General features: G+C 46.4%; 1 protein-coding gene across 1 annotated transcript in view; it reads left to right on the forward strand.

The window, feature by feature from the left end:
- ITGA2B (integrin subunit alpha 2b) overlaps nt 1-20,244 on the forward strand; it is a 48,877-nt gene that overhangs the window by 22,366 nt on the left and 6,267 nt on the right. Inside the window, 11 exon segments of the mRNA XM_081166153.1 lie at nt 1,242-1,393; nt 4,774-4,899; nt 6,079-6,146; nt 7,168-7,315; nt 8,284-8,367; nt 8,474-8,553; nt 9,759-9,839; nt 11,273-11,378; nt 17,614-17,766; nt 18,349-18,462; nt 19,854-19,967. Of these exon segments, the coding sequence (XP_081022279.1) occupies nt 1,242-1,393; nt 4,774-4,899; nt 6,079-6,146; nt 7,168-7,315; nt 8,284-8,367; nt 8,474-8,553; nt 9,759-9,839; nt 11,273-11,378; nt 17,614-17,766; nt 18,349-18,462; nt 19,854-19,967 (1,226 nt within the window).

Below are 20,244 nucleotides of genomic sequence, written 5' to 3' on the forward strand. Positions count from 1 at the left end.
CTGCCGCAGTACTGGGTAGAATGAGATTGGCAGAATGGATGAAACTTACAGAAAATAGCCATATTTCTGTTTCGGAGGCTAGCTTGCCTCTGTTTATGAATGATAGGTTTTACAGAGGTGGAGGCAGTGGTCAGCAGGATTTCCAGGTTTTTTCGTTCCACATCAAGACATTTCCAGAGAAAATAAAAATCTGCTGCATTCACACAATCGGCAGTAAAGGTGTCTACTATCGCACTAAGAGGGAAGTCACTCATGCTGGTCTGTAAAAATTGTTGTTGGGACATAGTCCAGGAATTTGGCTGATGAAGGAGTACAGTTTCTCGATTGCTGCAGCTGCATGCTTCTGTGGATACGGTAAGTATGCAGTCACCAGTAGCAGTGTGCTAGGAAGTGGATGGAACCCTACAGTGTTTTGCTCCAGACCTCTTGATTGTTAGAATTCCTGATCCATGATTGCAGTCATGGGATTTTTGTCCATCACATGGCGGTATATGTTTTAACTCCACAGAGTGGGAAGTGACAGAGACAGGATGTTTGTGTTACTGTGTTCCATGAAGTGGAGCTATTGTCCTTTGTTCTTTTTCTCTTTGCTGTCTGATGCTAGAGAAAGAGGGAGCCATGTTGCAGAGCTCTGTGTGTGTTTATATGTAAATAAAGTAGATTAGCCAAAATGCTGAGTTGCTGAGGTCTGTTACACAACTGCGCAAACTCTGCGGATCCCTAAGTGTGCCGGTGTCGGTTGGCATTGGTCACTGTGATGTTCAGGCTGAAGAAAGCTTATCAAGCTCCCGAATGATTGACCAGGAGAGAGGGAACATGTCAGTCGGGGATGTGTCTCTGCCAGGGTCCTACTCGAATGTAGGCTGAACTCCTGACATTGATATCCAGCGAGTAGGAAAGGTGTTATTTTGCTATCCCAGCTAAGGGTGCAAAATTAGCACGGGTTGTGTTTGTTTATTTTATTTTCCATTCATGGATTTATAAACTGCTTTTTTTTTTTTTTTAAGGATCTGAAAGGTGTACACGAGACAGTAAGAAATTATCAACAATACATGGACGAAATCAACAAAAATTTAAGAGCAAATGCTAAATTAGATAGGATGGTTTAAATATAAAAATGGCGTTTCACAGACCCGTAAAACAATATAACAAGTGTGTCTGCCTAACGTTACCATTTCTCGCTCTCGATCACCTGCTGTGTTTGCTTTCTGCTAATTCCCTCCCCACCACCATTCTGCTAGACCTGAATGCCGAACTGCAGCTGGACCGCATGAAGCAGAAATACGGGCGACGGGTCTTGCTGCAGCCGACCAGCCAATCGAGCCAAACATTCCTGCTGAAACTGTCAAGAGAGAAACCCAAAACCTGCCAAGATGTTGATGCCTACCTGCGGGTATGAGACATGGGCAAAGCATGGCACTTCATATATTTTGGGAAGTGTGCAGGGGGAAGCCTTAGGAGTAGTAGATTTATACTGGACGGTTCTCACCTCATTCTGCTTTGTTCTGAGAGCCAATGCGGTGTAGTGGTTAAGAGCAGTGGACTCGTAATCTGGTGAACTGGGTTCGCTTCCCTGCTCCTCCACATGCAGCTGCTAGTCACACTTCTCTGAAGTCTCTCAGCCCCACTCACCTCACAGAGTGTTTGTTGTGGGGGAGGAAGGGAAAGGAGAATGTTAGCCGCTTTGAGACTCCTTCGGGTAGTGATAAAGCGGGATATCAAATCCAAACTCCTCTTCTTCTTGTTCGTTGTTCTGTGATGCTTCCCCCATGTTACGGCCTTCTTGCCATCTGGAGGGGCGCTCTTTGCCCTATAGGACAACAAAGCAGGACAAAAGAAGAACTGGAACATTTGCGGTATAAAAAGTGACCGGTTTTCAGCAGGAAGTTGTGGGACGTGTGCTAATTGGAAGGGAAGCATGCACTGATTGGAAACTTTGGCAGGCACATATAGTATTGAAAGGGAGGTCACGTATAAATGCCCCCATGCCACCATGAGTGCACAACAGGTCTCCCAGAAATGCAGAGGAAGCATAATGAAAGATGCTTCTGAGTACATACAGAGTGCATTGTTCCCCCTCCTCTGTATTGCGAGATCAGCCACAACCTATACCGGCATCCCTGGGACCTGATGGCAAGGTGATCTCAGACCTACCACTTTTTGCAAATCTGGCTTGTGAAACTAAACGGGAACACTCATTGGCTTTTCCTGTTTAGGGAAGCTTTTAATGTTTGATGTATTACAGTATTTTAATTTATTTATTTTTGGAAGCCACCCAGAGTGGCTGGGGAAGCCCAGCCAGATGGGCGGGGTATAAATAATAATAATAATAATAATAATAATAATAATAATAATAATAATAATAATAATAATAATAATAGTTGTTGTTGTTATTATTTCCTTGTTTTGGGGGCAGGAGATCCTTCCCGAGCATTCTTGCCACCTTTGCTTCTGGCAAGGCTCCTCTCAGAAACCCCAGCATCTCTCCCCATCATTGGAGCTCCATGCTTGCACCTGTTACAGTGATGCCAGGGGAAAAGGGGAGGAACTTGGGAGATGGAATGTGTGTGAGTGAGGTCATTGTTCCTGGTGCTGATGCTGGATAAGCAACCTTTGTCAAACTGGCAGCTTTCTAATAGGCTGTTCACCAGTAGGATGCATTAGGTGAGATGAATAATAATAATAATAATAATAATACCCCAGCCATCTGGCTGAGTTTCCCCAGCCACTCTGGGCGGCTCCCAATCGAGTGTTAAAAACAGTACAGCATTAAATATTAAAAACTTCCCTAAACAGGGCTGCCTTCAGATGGGCAATACCCTTGCATGGTGGCGTGTAAGAATATGACGTAGTTCTGCAGTTTGAAATTGAGACAGCCAGTCAGAGGGTAGAGAGCAGTGGCTTCAGCTGGGCTGGCAGCCGTCTGGGTGAGTTGCTGGGGTCCAAGCAATTGCTTTCCTGGGATCTGACGTAGGGTAAGTGGCTGTGTTGCCTATTGAAGGAGGCTGCAAACTATACTTTCAAAGCACATCCACCCTACCTCAAAGAATTCTGGGAACTGTGGTTTGTTAAGGGTTGCTGGGATTATAACTCCCTGAGAGGCAAACTGTGGTGCCCAGAATTCTTTGCAGTGGGAAATAAGTTTCAAAGACTGCTTTAAAGGTATAATGTGAATGTATTTGCCTCCGTGGTGTAAATAAATATTGCAAAGACCAGGGTCAGCTCAGGGTGCTTTGCTGCAAATGTGGGCTACCCTGCTGAAGTCAAAGCAAACCCACAGATTACAACCAAACTCTGAAAATCTGGATTTTCTGGGTAAGCATGAAAGGGCCTTAAGGCTGCCCAAGTAATTTTGCCTCTTCCTGGCAGGAAAAATGCAACCCTAATAAATCAAACAACTAGCCATTTGCTGCCCTTTCAAAGCAGGTGAGACCAGCCGCCTTGAGTCAGTTGCCTCATATCTAAAGGTAGACTTCACAGTGTGTCCTCAGCTAAAAGGAAACCAGGCCCTTGTGAAACTGCCGTTCGAAAGACATCTTGGCACCACACACACAAAGCGTGAGAGAGGTGGCTGTTTTATGTTAGTTTTTTGCTGCTTCAGATGTTGCAGGAACCAGCCCCGCAACTTCTAGGTGAGCATTGGAGAGAAATTTTTAAAACATCCAATTTTTAAAATAAAAAATCCCAAGTGTGTTTTCTTCCAACACACCCACAAAGAGGGCATCATGCATGCTATCGTCGAGTGTATGTCTGCATATTCAAACCATGTTGCAGGCCCCAGGTAGGGATGGCATTCCAGGTCATAGCTGTCAACTTACAGATTTGAAAATAAGGGACCAGCAGCCTCGAAAATAAGGGATCAGCAGCCAAAATAAGGGATTTTGCTTGGCTTATACATAAATCCGGCACTGATGGAGCCGTGCTGCTCTTGCATTTATGAAAGAGTTATGAAAGGGATGCAGAGGGGGAAATCACTACATTAAGATGCTGCACTGGTTGGAGGGTATGCTAAGCAGCACGTCGGGGCTGCCGTCGTCCTAGCGCGAGGAGTTCCATCGGCCCTTCCCTGCCCAAGAGAGGGGGAGGGAGAGAGACTCTCACCCACGCCGCCAGCAAGCCCGGCATGAGATAGTTGCGGCAGCACCGCCGCCGCTGAAGCGCCGCCCTTCTGCGTCCCTCCCCATCCCCTCCTCTTCCTCCTCCCTCAGGCCACCTCCTCAGCCGTCGCCGCCACTGCCGCTGCTGCCTCCAGCTTCCCCTGGCAGCGCGGCGGAAGTCTTGCAAGAGAGGGGCTGCCTGCCCGCCCGCCGCCACCTGTCTCCTCACGATGCGCCCCTGAGGGGGAAAAAGGAGAGACGGAGACGCGGCAGCTTGTGCACATGCTCTCTCTCTCGGTGGAGGACCCCGAGCCGCTGCTTCTCTCCCGAGCTGGGCGAGCATGAAACCCGGGAAATTTAAGGGACATCATCAATAAGGGACAGCAGCGGGACACGGCGCTGGGATAAGCGAGTTTCCCGCCAAATAAGGGACGGTTGACAGCTATGTTCCAGGTGTGGCCACTGGCGTTTCTGCCTTTAATTCTGGCAGGTGCCTTGCCGTTTCGATAGTCGTGCGGCGTGACACGCAGTAGTTCCAGCGAGCTCCGTTTCTGCATCTGGGCAAACTGGAGATTTTATGCCTGTTAATGCCGAGCTGTTGCACTTTGAACAATTGAAGTGAGAAGATGAGCTAGCCTTAGGGGGAATCTCTGAGCCACTTCTCTGCCTCCCACAGGAGGAGGCCGATTTCAAGGACAAACTGAGTCCCATTGTCGTGAGTTTCAACTTCAGTTTGGCATCGGCATCTGCAGACGGGGAGATGAAGCCTGTGCTGTCTGGCCAAACAATTGTCCAGGATCAGGTGAGATGCCTCACCAGCCTCAAAGCTTTGGCATTGTAGGACTTTGATTCCACTGTTTTAAAGCCGCTGTCTGCTTCTGTATTTCTTTTGTGTTCTGGTATTTTGATTTCCTTCCTTTGCTTTTTTTTGTAATTTTAAGCCACCCCTGGGAGCCTATTGAAGCTGAAATAAGCTAGCAAACAGAATTGCAGTGATGGAAGGGACCCTGAGGATCATCTAGTCCAACCCTCTGCAATATGCAGCTGCCCCAAATACATAAACAAAATTGTCACTTAGTCAAGTGCTAAAATGCTTAAATTTGAATCGCATCCTCTGAGCCAGAAAACAAGCTTCCTGATCCCAGGAATATGAGCCTGGTTGTGTGTATGAAATTGTAAGGAATTGCCCTTTGCGCATGCTCAGGGAGTCCTCTCCCTCACAATGCTGAAGACTTGAGTTCGAGCTTTGAAAGCATGATAGCCAGAACCAGGGGTGGGGGTGGGGGTGGATATAAGCACTGACATTTATATTTTCAGGATTCTAATCCCCCTAAGCACTCTCAACGGTTAATGCTGTTAGACAATTATAGAGAGATCAAATTGTTTACAGTGGTACCTCGGGTTAAGTACTTAATTTGTTCCGGAGGTCTGTACTTACCTGAAACTGTTCTTAACCTGAAGCACCACTTTAGCTAATGGGGCCTCCTGCTGCCACTGCGCCACTGCTGCACGATTTCTGTTCTCATCCTGAAGCAAAGTTCTTAACCTGAAGCACCATTTCTGGGTTAGCGGAGTCTGTAACCTGAAGTGTATGTAACCTGAAGCGTATGTAACCCGAGGTACCACTGTATCTGAATGACAGATAACCATGTTGATTTCCCATCTGCGCTACAGGGCAATGGGATCCTTCTGCAATCTTTTATGTTGAGCTTGAACACATCACTCCCAACCCACATCAGGGCTCTTCCACACTTCCTTCCTGCCCCATGTTTTCTAGGTGCTTTAAGGCTCTGTATCTGAGCCCTGTTTTCCCCAGTAAAACCCACTCTTTAATGCTGAATTGGAACAAACCATGTTTCAGATTTTCCGTGGACTGCTGTTTGTTCTGATTTAGCGGTAAAGAGCAGGAAAAGTGCTGAGGCTCCAGGTTGGGATTGTTCATCACTCAGTCAAAGCTCTGCCTGTTTGTTACATCCCACAGACCCGTATCATTGTGGATTGTGGAGAAGACAACATCTGCATCCCAGACCTCCGACTCTCCGCTCACACGTAAGCACCAACAGCTGTCTCTTCTTGAGTCTCAAGAGTGCTAGTCCTGGTGATCTAACCTGGGGCTGTCGTCCAAAATGAGAAAGTTCAGGGTTCAGATCTCCCTTGAATCTGGAATCCCAGTCCTTTTAATTATAGAAGTGTGGTATCTGAGAGGCTGTAGTGGCCCAGGGCAGCGGGAAGGCAAAATTCTCTGGACATTATTTTATTTATTACATTTATATACTACCTTTATCTTCCAAGGATCTCAAGATGGTCACATGGTTTTATTTTAAAGGCCCATTTAAAAGACAGAACTGACGGGACCAAATGTATGTCCCTTGGAAGAGAGATCTACAGTTATGGGGCCACCACTGAGAAGGCCCTGTCTCTTGTGCCCACCACTCTAGTTGACCTTAATGGGAAATGGAAGAATAGGAGTTCTGATACTGATCTGAAGGGCTGGGCAGATTTATATGGTGTGATACAAACTACTGCTACATTCACTGTGTTTCATTTTGGGCTCCTTCAAACCTCCTGCTTATTTAGCATTCATCATACTCCTCTTACACAAAGCATATGCTTTGTGTAAGCGAGCAGTCAATTTCGTTTGTCTGCAGGACAGTTATATGACAATGATTTGCTTCACCCTGATTTGCTTGCGTGGCGGTTTGCACATCTTCCTACTCATCGTTCGCTCATCATCCCACACTTCTCAGACCGTTTCCCCATCACTTTCCTAACTGCAGAAAGCCTCTCTCTGTGTCTGTTTCTAGTGGATTTGCTGCACCAGGCCAAGAGAGTATTTAATCTGCTTTAACTTTGCAAACCTAAAGATCCCTCCTGCAAGATGGTGACAGCCTGGAGGCACCCGGGGTGAGCTGTCATGATTGCTCAGCTGAGACAATGAAATACAACCTAAATCTTGCAGCTCCCTCTTTTTCATACAGTGATTTCCTAATGCACAGCAAAAGACATTTCTTATAACTTTAGCTCTGTCTCTCTCCCTGCATCCCACCCCTGCTATGCGGTTGTGTCTCAGGAACGAAGGGTCCCTGTTAATTGGGGCAGAGAATGTGCTTCTCCTCCAGACCACGGCGATGAATTCTGGTGAAGGAGCCTATGAGGCAGAGCTGGTGGTGGAGCTGCCACACGGAACTTACTTCCAGACAGCTAACAGCGATGGGCAGGTAAGACCTTTCACTCGTAGCTGGTCCACGCTGCTGAGTTATAGTTGTTGGGAAACTGTGTACGTGCAGTTACTCACACAGAGTCAATTAAGGTTTGGCAGACAGCCAGAAGGCAATCTGAAGGAGTAAGTCTGCCTGGTGATAACAGAGACATGGAGACAACTCCCTGATTGGTCAAGCTCTCTCAAGGGAGTGATAATTAATGGCCTACTAACTGGAATGTGTTAGTTCAGAGTTCAAAGGTTCAGAGTTCTGTATGTCAGTGTAGGAGTTGTGAGTCGTGTCAGAGAGAGCTAGCTAAAGATCTGTGTTCTGTTCCTGTAAATAGTCCACTGTATATAATAAACACCCAACTACAAGTTCCTGGTTCCTGCTTCGTCTGTCCTGTCTGCAGCAAGTCGCCAGTTGCTTATGTGGATTCTGCGTGTACTCTGCTAGGTCTGGCTAAGGTCCTGCAACTAGTCAGAAAGTTGCGAAACACCAATATGTTTTGCCACAATAGTCCTTTTGAGCCAAGCCACAAAATACAGCGTACATATTTTCATCTTCTCAGTCACCCCCTTCACAGAAGCGTCCTTAAGACATTATTAAGGTATTTCATATTTCATCTATTCCTGCAAATTCTGAGGATTCTAGGCTGCCTGGCAGCTTCCTGCTTGCCAAAGCTTATCTCTTTTAACTTCCAAAGAAGGAGGAAAGAGGTCCGAAAGGACAAAGTGGTCCTCTGCAGAATGGTACAGCCCTTTCAGAACTCAAAATTCTGACTGAGCGGGTTAGAAAAGGCTCCAATACCCTTGTTTTGTAGCTCGGCTGTGGTCATGAATATACCGATTGGTGGCCCAGGCCTAATTCTTCTATTTGCAACAATAGGGACACTCTCCAGGTCATTGCCAGCCTTTCATATTGCTCATTCACCTGGCTGACAGTGAAGTCACCTGTGCTCTCTCTCCCTCTCTCTTTCTCTGCAGAAGTTGATTTGCAACACCCGTAAGGAGAACGAGACCCGCTTGGTGGCCTGTGAAATTGGCAACCCCATGAAATCCAACACCACGGTATGTGGCTGATTTCTTAACCAGAGCAGTGCCAAACTCAGGCTTACAGTTTTCTTGGATGCAACAGACATCCAACCTCTCCCCCTGTCTGTCACCTTTTTTACAGATCCAGGTAGATGTGGAGCTAAGTGTCAGCCAGCTGGAAGAGGCCAGTGATAACATAACTTTGATGCTGCAGCTAAGAAGGTAACAGTCAACGCTGCCCCACTCTCCTGGACCCCTGAAGCCAAGTCCTCATACCAGGAAACTCACAGGCCCATCTGTGGCACAGCCAGCAACCTTCCAGTACTGTATATTGTTTTGGAGTTCTTTTGAAAACCAAAATCAATTGAGAAATTTTCTAAATAAATAAGCAGGCACCTTCCCTGTTTAGTTATTCTCTCCCCCCCAAAAAAAAGATATACCGTATTTTTTGCACCACAACACTCATTTTTTTCCTCCTAAAAAGTAAGGGGAAATGTCTGTGCGTGTTATGGAGGGAATGCCTACGGGTGGCATGCCTACGGATTTTCCTCCTCTAAAAACTACATGTGTGTTATGGTCGGGTGCGTGTTATAGAGCGAAAAAACGGTAATAATAATAATATTAATAATAATAATAATTTATTTATACCCCACCCATCTAGCAGGGTATATAAGGGGAGCTGTCTTGTATATATGAAGTTGCCAACTATTTTCCCAAGTCAGGGCTCCTCCCGTCAGATGTCAAGGAAAAAAACAACTATCTGACTTTTAGAAGACATCTGAAGGAAGTTTTAAATGTTTGATGTTATATCGTGTTTTTACTATTCTGCTGGGAGCTGCCCAGCGTGGCTGGGGCAACCCAGACAGATGGGAGGCATACAAATAAAATTGTTGTTGTTGTTGTTAGCCACCCATCTGACGTGGTTTCCCCAGCCACTCTGGGCAGCTCCCAACAAAATATCAAAAACACAATAAAACATCAAACATTAAAAAATTCTCTATACAGGGCTGCCTTCAGATGTCTTCTAAAAGTCAGATAGTTGTTTATTTCCTTGACATCTGATGGGAGGGCGTTCCACAGGGCGGGCGCCACTACCAAGAAGGCCCTCTGCCTGGATCCCTGCAACCTCACTTCTCGCAGTGAGGGAGCTGCCTGAAGGCCCTCGGAGTTGGACCTCAGTGTCTGGGCTGAGCGATGGGGGTGGAGACACTCCTTCAGGTATACAAGGTCAAGGCCGTTTAGGGTTTTAAGGGTCAGCACCAACACTTTAAACTGCTGCAAGGCAGAAAACTACAGGCAGCTTTCCCAAATCGCTGCATCTCTGTTCCTCTTCCATATCAAGACTTTTCATGTCCAAAGCCTGGACTCCAGGCTTTGAGAAAACACTCTTGTGGCACTCACTCAGTAACTCCCACCTTCTCCTGCAGCAAGAACAGCAACAACCCCAATAGCGCCGTGGAACAATTGCAGGTGCCGGTCAAGGTTGCTGCAAGAATGGAACTGCTGGGGTGAGTAAGTCACATGGATGAGGGGAGATTTGCAGGTAGATGGATTTCTGTCTGTATTAGTATTAACGCATATGTGTATATGTTTATATATTGTTGCATGCTTGTATATATGTGTAAATAGACCACATATCATAAGACACCCAGTCTCTCAGTGGTGTGAGATTCCAGGGGTTCCAGGCGCTTACACAGGGCCTGTGGTGTCTTTATGATAGATGGTTTATTTACACATATATTCAACCTGAGCCTACGGTGGAGGGGTTCACAGCATTTCTCCCATTGCTGCAATCCTGGATCCAAAAAGAAATCAAACACAGCCATCTGTCCCTCTGCTGAGCTTCCTTGTTTTACAGACTGCAACTATTTTATCTTTCAGCTCATATCCTAAGCAACTGAAATTCTAAAAACAACTCCTTCCAGCTCTAAAACTCTACTTATTGTCTTTCTAACTACTGGTAATTCTGAGTTGAGGGTGCATTTGTCCTCTGGCAAAGAGACACTCCAATACCAGGCTGGCTCCTGGCTTGCATTTTAACGTGCTAAATCCAGTGTCTGGCACCCAGGAATTAGAAGGGGGGTCCGTGCACTCCACAAACTCATAACAGTGTGTGTGTGTGTGTGTGTGTGTGTGTGTGTGTGTGTACACACACAGAGAGAGATGCATGTATATGTAAACCAGTGGAGACTGACCTATGAGGATAAATGGGGCACTGCCCCACCAACCTCATTTGTCCCCCAGCCAGCCCCCACTTGCCTGCCTTCATATTTACAACCAGACCAGCGATATCAGCTTTCTCTTCCTTAGTCTCAGGGCTCATCCCCACTTCTGCTCGTCTCACCGCTTTCCATTGGGAAAACCCACTCTTTGCTGCTGAATCGGAGCAAACATCTGTCAGGTTTTCTGCGGATTGACATTTGCTCCAATTCAGTGTCAGAGAGTGGGTTTTCCTGGGGAAAGTGGCAGGGCAAACAGAAAACCACTCAGATCTGTGCATAGAAAACATAGGGCATGCAGGAAACCTCTTGGATTTGTGCTTTCTATGCGCAGGTCAAATGTGGACGAGCCCTCAGTGTTGCCCTTGTAGAACTCAACAGGAAGAAGGCCAGGGACAAAACTTGAACGAATTGGCTCTGCCTGTTGTTGGCTCTGGCGCCACCTGCTGTTGGGCTCCTTGTCTTCCACCCAGTGTCCACCAGCTACTACAGAAATACAAAGCCATCCTGATGTGATAACAGTGGGGGGAAAGCTTTCCCACCTGATTCTGCTACAAGGTTGATCCGGCTGCTTTGGCCTTGTGGGCAGGAGGTGTCGGTGGAGTGGAGCTGCTGGGAATGTCAGTAGGGAAGGGCATTTTGCTTCAGGAGGAAGCGTGTATGTGTCCCATGACGGGGGGGGATCACTTTCATCCTTGCTCTCTCCATGCTCTCCTCCCCAGGAGGTCTGCCCCAGATGTCGTTGTGGTCCCACTGGCCTTTGGCGACTATAAGAACACAAGCAAGGACGTAAATGACTACGGACCAAGAGTTGAACATGTTTACCAGGTACAAAGAAACACAGGTTGGAACCGGATGCACAGGGGTGCAGAGACAACACTCCAACCCACCGCACCCACTCCAGTATTCCTCAGATGAAAATAGGGACATATTCTTCATCAGTGTGTCCCTCGACCCTGCCTACCTCCCCTTAGCGACTGGGGCAGAGATGCAGATACTGTTGGAATTCCGCCTGGGTCAGAGGAATGTGCCACAGCGTAGGCACCGGCAGATATTCCTGTCGACCTCCCCGCGTCTCCACTCTGCTGATAAGCAGGCGAGGTCCCGGCGATTCATCTCAGATGTGTGAGAGGAACACACCGTTCTCCCTCTCTCCCCTTTGGTGTCCCCCAGGGAGGGGAAAGAAGCAGACAGAAAACTATTTACATCCTTTATTTCTGTCTCTCATATCAGTACAGAGAAACATGTCTGCACTCGACAACAGCAAGAAGAAACTCCACCCTTGTACTTCCAGTACAGGTCATATGACACACACACTGAGCTAACATCCGGTGCTCAGTACAGAATGGACTGCCCCTTTGTTCCCATGGCAACAGTCACAAACATCCTGTCTGGCTTTCCAGCCACAAGCAGCTGACTGAGCTGCTGGAGCCTTTGCTTGCTGCAGCATTGGTGCTTTATGGTAACATACTCCCCCTAAAGTATCAATGCGTGCTGCGAGCAAAGCGTCATCCAGAGAAGAAAACAAACAGTTGTTATACTTATAACATTCCCCTGTTGTTTCAGTTCCACCCTTGGAACTACCCGCCACTGGTTTTACCAATGTACCTCTCTGGTTGTGTGACTTCGCATTGCCTTGGTTAACAACTCTCTGTTGTGCCTTTGTCTCTGACTTAGACACAGCTTCAATCTGTCTTTGGTCGTTTACAACAGCAACATATGCAAGGTTAGCAAACTCCTCTGAATACCTCTTGGGTGGTACACCCTTCGTTGCTCTCTCAGACCTTCTTAAGAGCTGCTGCTCTTCTCTGCTTTCTGGTTCAGCCTCTGAACTCTCTGGAGAACCAGTACTAAGCTTAATCAGTGGTTTATCCTCCTCTTCTGAGGGTCTAGTCATTATTTGAGATTTCCTCTCAATGACTGTGACAACTGAGCTGTCTGAGCTATCAGTGTCATCATCATCAGTACCACTGAACTCAATAAGATCAAACTCATCATCATCATCATCAGAATCATCTGTGGGAAAAGTGTGAACAATCACTCTCTCCCGTTCAGGAGCACTCTCTAGAAACTTTGTGAGAATCACCTGACCAGATTCAGACAAAATTACTCTGTAGAGACCTTTTTCATAACCCACAAAGATGCCTCTGGCATTCTTTACCCCACTTGGAGCTTCTGTTCTCACATGAGACCCGAAAACCTTGAAATAGGCAACAGAAGGTTTTCTATTAAACAGCTTCTCAAAAGGAGAACATCCCAAATCTGTTGAGACTTTTCTCAACCACACGTGAAGATAGGACGCTAGCGACTCGGCCCAATATTCATGTGGCAAATGTGAACTCAGCAATTGCGCATTCATCCCCTTTTGCAATTCTTTGTTCACCCTAACACAGACACATTTCTTCCATGCTTCTTCGGAACTAGCAAGTTTGTGTCTTATCCCTTTCTTCTGCAGGAACCTCTGGAAATCCTGTAAAAGAAAAACTGGCTTGTCATCTGTGAAAAGACAATCAATGTTAGCATCATGCATACTTTTAACCTTGTTACAAAACTCTTGAAACTTTTCTAAAGTTTCCTGCGGTTTCTTCATCAAGTAAACCCAAGAATAATTAGTGTAACAATCAACACACACAAGGTAATATTTTGCACCGCCTCTAGATGGTTCTAGAGGAGCAATCACATCAGCATACACCCGCTGAAAAGCTCTGTGGACCTTCTCGGCCACCTTCCTGGTGTCCACACTGGTCACACCTGCAAGAGAAATTTCGTTAGAATCAGAAGTATTACATTTCATGTAATCACTTTGATCAAAAGTCAACAAATACAGTCCATCTTTCTCTTTGGCAGTAAGAAACAGTTCTCCATCTTTATAGATCTTGCATCTTTTAGCATCATAGTACAGTTTTAGTCCCTTCTTTGCAATCTGTGAAGCACTCAGCAGACTAAATTTCAGTTCTGGAACCAGGTAAACATCGTTTATAGTCAAGTTCAGACTCTCAAGATACACAGTTCCAATTCCGGTCGCTTCCAGTTCTTGACCGTTGGCTTGTTTCACAGTGAAGCTTTGCTTCTTCAACGTCGAAAACAGTTCTCTGTGTGGGCAGAGATGCTTCGTGGCGCCGGTATCGATTATGAATGCGTTCCCAACATCTGGCGTGGTTCCTTTCGCCATCATCACCTTTGCAGGTTTCATCTGGCACTTGGTACGGCTTTTGCTTGACGCCTCAGGCTTCGTAGAGCTGTTCTTGGCTCCTTTTGACTGTCGCGGCTTCCTACAGTTTCGCTGTAGATGCCCAGTCTGTCCACAATTATAGCATCGGACAGCGCTCAATGCTGTAGCATGCTCTGAGGTAGATTCAGCAGTGGGAAGATTTGAACTCTGTTCTTGCCTCCCTCTGTCTTTCACTTCCAGTGCAGCAAGTCTGTCGTGTTCGTTCAGGACGACGGCACACACTCTTTCCGCGGTTAGCTGCTGAGCAGGTAGCGAACCAAGCTGACTGGCAACAACCTTGTAAGTCCGGTTCAGGCTGTTTATCATCATGAAGCAAAACACTTCCTCCTGTAGACGGAAATTGCGTTCCACCATCTGTTGACGCAGAAACTTCATTTCTGTCAGGTGCGCTTGAACATCTCCATCAGGCGCTAGTCTCAGATTGGTCAACTTCTCAAAATACAGCAACGCTGAAGAACCAGCATCTCTCTGATGCGTTGTACGCAGCGTGTTCCAAACCTCTTGCGCAAATTCCAAATGCTGTATATGCACAAGCTGCTCATCTGAGACACACAGAATTATAGCAGTCCTAGCCTTCACATTCTGTGACTCCCAAGCACGCGTTGGTGCTGCTGGGATGGGATTCTCAATCACCCCAAACAGTCTCTGATTCTGCAGCAGGGCCTTCATCTTTACAGACCAAGATGAATAATTGTCATTGGTCAGGAGGGGTGGAGAAGGCAAGCCTCCCCCCTTCTTAGCATCCATTTTGAGTCCTTGCATTGACTCTGAAACACAAGCCTCTAAAATCCAATAGCTGGCTTGTTTACTCTCTTGACACCTGGCAACTCTGACACTGGCTGCGTTGGAAAGTCCCTTCCAGCAGTTCGTGAGGACCTAGTCATAACAAAACTTTGTTTTCGCCTCTCTGAGGCATAAACTGACTGTCCAGCCCTCTCGAGTAACTTTCCATTTCTCCTCTCTGAGGCACAGCCTTCTGAAGGACGTTGCTTAGCAACAGCGCATTCCTTTCCTCGGACAGGAAACCACAAGAATGCCTGGTATGCAGGCCTCTTCTAAGTTGGAGCTGCTTTCCCACACACGCTCTCCGTGAAGCAGTGAATGAATCATTCTGCATTCACACTTCTAAGCCCTAAAAAGTCTCATACCTTGGGTATCGGCTTGGCTGTCAGCTTCTTCTGGTCAGCTTCTGGCTGCAGAGAATCAGCCTCTCAAATCAGGCTTCCATTGAGCAGAGGAGGACAATTCACCAGCCTCTCATGCAGATGTCCGATGGATCGAAGAAAACAGCAACCATCCTCTGCTACCACTGTTGGAATTCCGCCTGGGTCAGAGGAATGTGCCACAGCGTAGGCACCGGCAGATATTCCTGTCGACCTCCCCGCGTCTCCACTCTGCTGATAAGCAGGCGAGGTCCCGGCGATTCATCTCAGATGTGTGAGAGGAACACACCGTTCTCCCTCTCTCCCCTTTGGTGTCCCCCAGGGAGGGGAAAGAAGCAGACAGAAAACTATTTACATCCTTTATTTCTGTCTCTCATATCAGTACAGAGAAACATGTCTGCACTCGACAACAGCAAGAAGAAACTCCACCCTTGTACTTCCAGTACAGGTCATATGACACACACACTGAGCTAACATCCGGTGCTCAGTACAGAATGGACTGCCCCTTTGTTCCCATGGCAACAGTCACAAACATCCTGTCTGGCTTTCCAGCCACAAGCAGCTGACTGAGCTGCTGGAGCCTTTGCTTGCTGCAGCATTGGTGCTTTATGGTAACAGATACAGTGGCTGAACAAAGCAAGCCAGAGTCAAGCGACTGTCATGGCTGCTCTTTGGCACTCACTGTTGGCGTGCAGAGGGCCAGGAGACTAGCTGGCTAGCCCCTGCTGGGCCGTTCCCTTCCAGCCGTCCCGCTGTGAAGACTGTTAAGTTGTGGGTGAACATATCAGACGACACAGCGATTCTTCAAACAGCTCTTGTTTATTCACAGGCCAGGACAGAACTGAACTGAAGGGTTCAGTCAGCCTGCTTATATAGAGCTCCAGTACAATGTAACTGTAACAATTTTCTAAAACTATCCAATCACTGAATGTCACTTTCGACCCCTTATTTGCATAACTATCTACAGTATCCCCCTGCTGGCCCAGGGTGAGAACTTCAGTACGTAACAGGGTGAATCCGAGGGAAGCCCACTGTCGGCTCCATTGACTCCGCCCCCTGGCACAGCCCAAGTCCCAGCCTGCAACCCTATTCGCCAAACCAGGATGCAGGCTAGGATCCTGTTCCTAATACGTGGCAGGGGCTTATACCCCCTCCACCTATCAGGAAGGGCATTGCAGTTTCAATTCCCTCGTAAGGGCTCCAATGAAGCTTCCTCTGTCCCGGAACGCCGCCCCACCCAAAGGGGTGAGTGGATTTGCCTAATGCAAACCGTTACATCAGTTTTCAAATACAATGCATGCATACATAACATTTTATGCACAATAAACTTAACTTAGATAAGACCATCACCTCTGCTTCGACGTAAATCAGTGACCCGGACTTCACAGCCAGGGCACACTATCAGCAGATCGAACTCTGCACACAGAATAGGCGTGAGGCTTGTGGAAGCATACTACAACTACAGATTTATTAAGCATAAATCAGGACAAAGAAACATGTCTCTCTCTCTCATGTTGTCTCAGAGAAAACAGCAAAAAGCAAAAGCTATACACAACGGAAGTTCCCAGCAAGCTGTGCTGGAATGTAAACAGACATGTGACACGTAACAATCCCATGTATGTTCCTAAGGTGGAATGGAAATGTCAACACTCACAATTCCCTGGTGCGGCCTTGCGGACAGGCCACACCCCCTATGCCCCACTTTCTTTAGGGGAGACTGACGGACTGGGGAGTGGGGAAACAGTGAAAAACTTTCTATGGGGCATTCAAGTGAATTGGATCTTGTTTTCATGAAAACAGGAAGTGACGCCATATTGAATGAGGAGGAAGGGAGCAGGGCGGGAGGCATAGATCTAAGAAATGTGTTAGAGGGATGCACGGATCTGAACTTCCGGTAACACGTTGAAATGCTGTACTGAAGGGAAAAGACCCCTTTGGAATTTGGAACGCTGTGTGAAAAATTGAGAGGCCGTGATGGCTTCAGGGTTTTTGTGGTGATCCTGCTATTTTGGGGGGGAAGTTGGAAGGCATGCCACTGTGGATATGTCTGTCGTGGAATTCTTCTCAATATTGATCCAGAGCAGATTCCAGCGTATAGTTAGCAGAATAAAAACTTAAACACGTTGCAGAATTCCCCCCCCAAAAAAAAAAAATAAACCAGAGGTGATTAATATTTCATCCAGCAGAACTTTACTGCTGCTGAAGGCAAATGAGCATAATGGTCACAAATCCAATACATTCAGGATTGGCACTGTCCATAAGAAATTCAGTTGCAGCAAACTTAACTTAAACTTACAATAACTTATAAGTCTAAACCTCAACACTAAGCATACTATGTACAGAACACCACACCGGAAGGAAGAGAGATAGAAAGAGAAAGTGAAACCCAGGCTCCTTCTGGCCTATTTTTGTAGTCGGCATGACTTTGACAGAAAGAGATAACAGAACCAGTTTAAGCCAGCTGCAGTCAGCTTCTCTGAAGGAATAACCCAAACATCACGAACCTTCTGTTTGCTTCTTTCACACAGAGAAGCTTCCAGAACCCTCTTGAATTAATTAGAATAGGAAAGATATCTACACATCAGATCAATACTTTCTGTACTAAAAATGCAAACCGACAACGTTTTCCCCATTGCTGACCTCTCTTCCTTCCTTGTCCTTCTCTAAGTTGCAGAATGCTGGCCCTAGCACTGTATCTGGGGCTGAGCTTCTTGTGGATTTCCCCAGCCACTTCCGGGAAGGCTTCCTGCTTTACATCGCAAGGGTGAGCACGGAAGGCAACATCGCCTGTTCACCCACAAATGACACCAACCCTCTGAAGGTAGGAGCAGCCTCTGGGAAGGGGAGAGCAAAGGATGGAGGGCCTGAGAACACCTTTATCAAATCATCTCCTTTTTTTTAGTTTAAAGTCCCAAAAGCTGCAACCTTTCCTTCTAGGAGAGTTGCCCCATCCCCTTTATCTTATCAGTTGCCTTTTTTCCTGGTCTGCTTCTGCCTTAATAATAATAATATAATAATAATTTGCAGTGGTACTTCGGGTTAAGTACTTAATTCATTCCAGAGGTCCGTTCTTAACCTGAAACTGTTCTTAACCTGAAGCACCACTTTAGCTAATGCGGCCTCCTGCTGCCACCGCGCCGCCGGAGCATGATTTCTGTTCTCATCCTGAAGCAAAGTTCTTAACCCGGGGTAATATTTCTGGGTTAGCGGAGTCTGTAACCTGAAGCATATGTAACCCGAGGTACCACTGTATTATTTGTACCCACCCATCTGGCTGGGTTTCCCCAGCCACTCTGGGCGGCTTCCAACAAAGATTAAAAATACATTAAAATGTCACACATTAAAAACTTCCCTTCAATATGGCTGCCTGCTTTTCACCTGAATGCTATTTTTCCCCTCGTAGCTGAAAGTCCAGGAGCCCACAACTGCTCCCAGCTACAATATGACTGCCCAACCACGGCGCTTGCGTGAGAGGCGGGATGTGAACTCAGCAGCACTGCAGGAACCCATTGTGGTGGTGAGACTTGTTGGGAAATGGGATGGACTTCATAGTGTCATTTGAAGTGGTTGTCACTGGATCTGGGTTCATATATCCCTGCTTCTCATCACTCGGGCTAATCCTCAGTTGTCCGATCTGTAAACTTGGGATGAGCGACTTATTGTGCAAAATTGTTTTGAAAATGAATGAGGCAAGCATTCTGCTCATGTAGAAGCCCTCATATGGTAGCAGTTCAGCATAGTGTGATTGAAACAGCTAGCTGAAAACCACCTCTGCACTCAAGAGATCTAGGAACTTGATTGTTTTAAAATTTCAATACTTTAATGTCATAGTTACTAAATTTACACTTTCAACTTGAGCTGAACAATTCTATGGTCCCACTATGCCATTGGGGCACTTATTACCATACATTTAAAACTCACGAGTTCCCCCAAGAATCTTGGGAACTGTAGTTTACCCCTTAAACTAGCACCTTAAACTACAGTTCCCAGAAGTCTTCTGGGAAAATCATGCGCTTTAACTGTATGGTGTGTACGCAGCCTAAGTGTGCATAATGTGATGCCAGAATAGTTTAGTCACATGCTACACACCCTGTGGCATCCAACATATGGTCTCCCTGCCAGAGGTGTCTATATTGCTAATAGTTTATGCTAGTTGGTACAGAATTATCCTATAATCTGTCATGGCCGAGTGGGCAGTTTTCTCCCCCTCCCTTCCTCTCCACTGAGTTTAATGGGTGGTTTCTGGCATGTACCACCTCTGCTGGAGGTCTGCCAGCAATATCCATGGCCCTGAATTTCCCCTGGCAGAGGCATATCATTTGACATGGAATGGGCCAAAAATATGATTCAGTTCGCATTTTAAAGGCGAACCTACCTAATTTTCCCTTTCCAAGACAACGCATGAACGGAAGCACAACCATCCTTTGGAATTCCCCCTTCCCCAGATTTTTCAGTGCAATTCTCCAGCCGAGTAGTTTACCAAAATGCAAACATCAGAGGTAAAGTGTGCATAGAAATGCGTATATAAATGACATACGAGCATCCAGTATATTAGGGGAACTTGATTTGCAAATAATAATAATGATGATGATGATGATGTATACTAGGTCAACGTGCCTGCAAAAAATGTGTATGTTAGCAGAAATTTGCTTTGAAAGCTAATGAATTTTAATTAAGACTGAAACCAGTTCAAAAACTGATGTGAAAACGTAGAAGACTGAGCAATGAAGAAATGGGAAACAGAATTCCATAACTTCACACACATACAAACACCCACACATACACATAGTTTGTATCTTGAGGTTAGGATTGCACCCTGTGTATATCCACAGGTTATATACATCCTGCAGGCTGAATAACTCCATCAGTTTAAATTAACTCAACTCTCTTGATCCAACCTGCCTGCAGAACTGTAGTAGCCAAGACTGTGCCGTCATCTGCTGCCAAGTGGGGACTCTGGAGAAAGGGCAAGGAGCCATGGTGACCATCCATGCAGTGCTGTGGCTGCAGACTTTCCTGGAGGTAAGGAAGGAGCTTCTGTGCAAGGGATGGGGAGGCGGAGAGTTCCCTTCCTAGAAAACAAGACTGCCTTGATTTTGGAATACCCCCTCTCTGGAGAGGCTTGCCTGGCTCCAACATTGCAAGCACTTCAGTGCCTTTGGGAAATTTTAATTGTTCTCATTTTACACTTTGCTTTGAAATATTCTATTTGTTTTGGGGGGCATGTTTTTAATATATGTGTGTGTGTCTGTCTGTGTGTGTGTGTCTCTGTGTGTATCAATATCTATCTCTATATCTC

Source organism: Podarcis bocagei, assembly GCF_964188305.1.
Source record: "Podarcis bocagei genome assembly, chromosome: 13".
Classification (NCBI taxonomy): Eukaryota; Metazoa; Chordata; class Lepidosauria; order Squamata; family Lacertidae; genus Podarcis; species Podarcis bocagei.